The sequence below is a fragment of the Ornithodoros turicata genome, chromosome 3 (assembly GCF_037126465.1).
Source record: "Ornithodoros turicata isolate Travis chromosome 3, ASM3712646v1, whole genome shotgun sequence".
NCBI lineage: Eukaryota > Metazoa > Arthropoda > Arachnida > Ixodida > Argasidae > Ornithodoros > Ornithodoros turicata.
In genome coordinates this window covers 59,568,128-59,569,329 of record NC_088203.1, presented here as the reverse complement: position 1 = coordinate 59,569,329, position 1,202 = coordinate 59,568,128, and the positions used below count along the sequence as shown (strand labels likewise).

The 1,202-nt window shown below is 46.3% G+C and overlaps 1 protein-coding gene across 1 annotated transcript; it reads right to left on the bottom strand.

Moving 5' to 3' along the window:
- Positions 1-226: 226 nt before the first annotated feature.
- LOC135389533 (uncharacterized) lies at positions 227-988 on the bottom strand. Its single transcript, XM_064619569.1, has one exon. It carries the CDS (start codon positions 986-988, stop codon positions 227-229), a length of 762 nt encoding a protein of 253 aa, XP_064475639.1.
- Between the last annotated feature and the right edge of the window lie 214 nt (positions 989-1,202).

Genomic DNA, 1,202 nt, shown 5'->3' with positions numbered 1-1,202 from the left:
TTCCTCGTTCCATAAGACTATCTTTCCGGACACCGTGTAAGATAGGATGAATCCCAGAGGATCACAAATTTCCGCGATCGAGCGCAAAACATGCCGTTACGTAACCTCCTTTGTCGTGCTACTACCCTCTGCGCCTTTGAGTGGCAAGGAGAGAGTGTCAGCCTCTTGATCCCATATCATGCCAAGTTCCTTTGTTGTCGTGTCGATTGTTATGGCGTCCTTTTCGTTACGGAATATGTCGACGCATTTTGTTGCAGTTGGATCCCCATTTCTGTAACTTCATTGAAGCCTTGCTGAAGATTTGTTTTGTCTCCATGTATCTCTTCTCTGCTTCCTCAACATTCTGTGCTCCTAGTATTACATCATCCACGTACACGGATTGGCCGAGTATGCCCACAGTCTCCGGGTACTCTTTCGCTGTCAGCCGAAGATGATGGTGTAACGTGGCTGCAAGAAGAAAGGTACTTGGAGCCGTTTCGAATGTCACCCTATTCATTCTCCAGGCTACTATTTTTGGCAATGGCTTCCCTTCTTCTGGTTCTGTTTCGTACCAAAGAAATCTCAAGGCGTCGCGATCTTCTTCGCGGATCATTATCTGGAGAAACGCCTTTTGTGCATCAGTTACCAATGCCACTGGATACAAACGGAACTTAAGTAGAACAGTCATAATGTCCGGATTTAGGTTTGGACCAGAGTCCAAATTGTCATTCAAGGATTTGGTGTGAACTTCATGCGACGAGGCATCGAACACTATCCTTATCTTGGTTGTTACGCGATCCTCCCTTATCACTGCGTGGTGCGGCGTATAGTACATATGTCTCGGGCTCTCAACTGTGTCCATGAGCTCCGTGACCTTTTCTGCCACACCCGAGAGAAGATATTCACGAATGGCAGCATCATAATTCTGCATCAACTGATTGGAAGAACTCAAAAGCCTCTTTTTCACTTGGGCAAGTCGTCTTTGCTCTATCTTTTTGTTATTTTCCATCGAGCCTTTATGCTACCATGGTAGAGCAACGACGTATCTGTCATGTTCACATGTGATTGTGCTCTCGAAGTGTTCTAGTACCGGGTGCTGCGATGGTAACGATTCGCTATCATCTGCTCTGCATGAGTATGCGATCATAAGCCCATGTTCTTTCATTTCTTCTCGCAGCTCTCCCGTCGGTACTTCGAGAGTTTGCGCGCATATCCGTTATCTA

What these genes read in the sequence shown, in the direction of transcription:
- LOC135389533 (XM_064619569.1), bottom strand. Translation starts at nt 988, where the DNA reads ATGGAAAATAACAAAAAGATAGAGCAAAGACGACTTGCCCAAGTGAAA.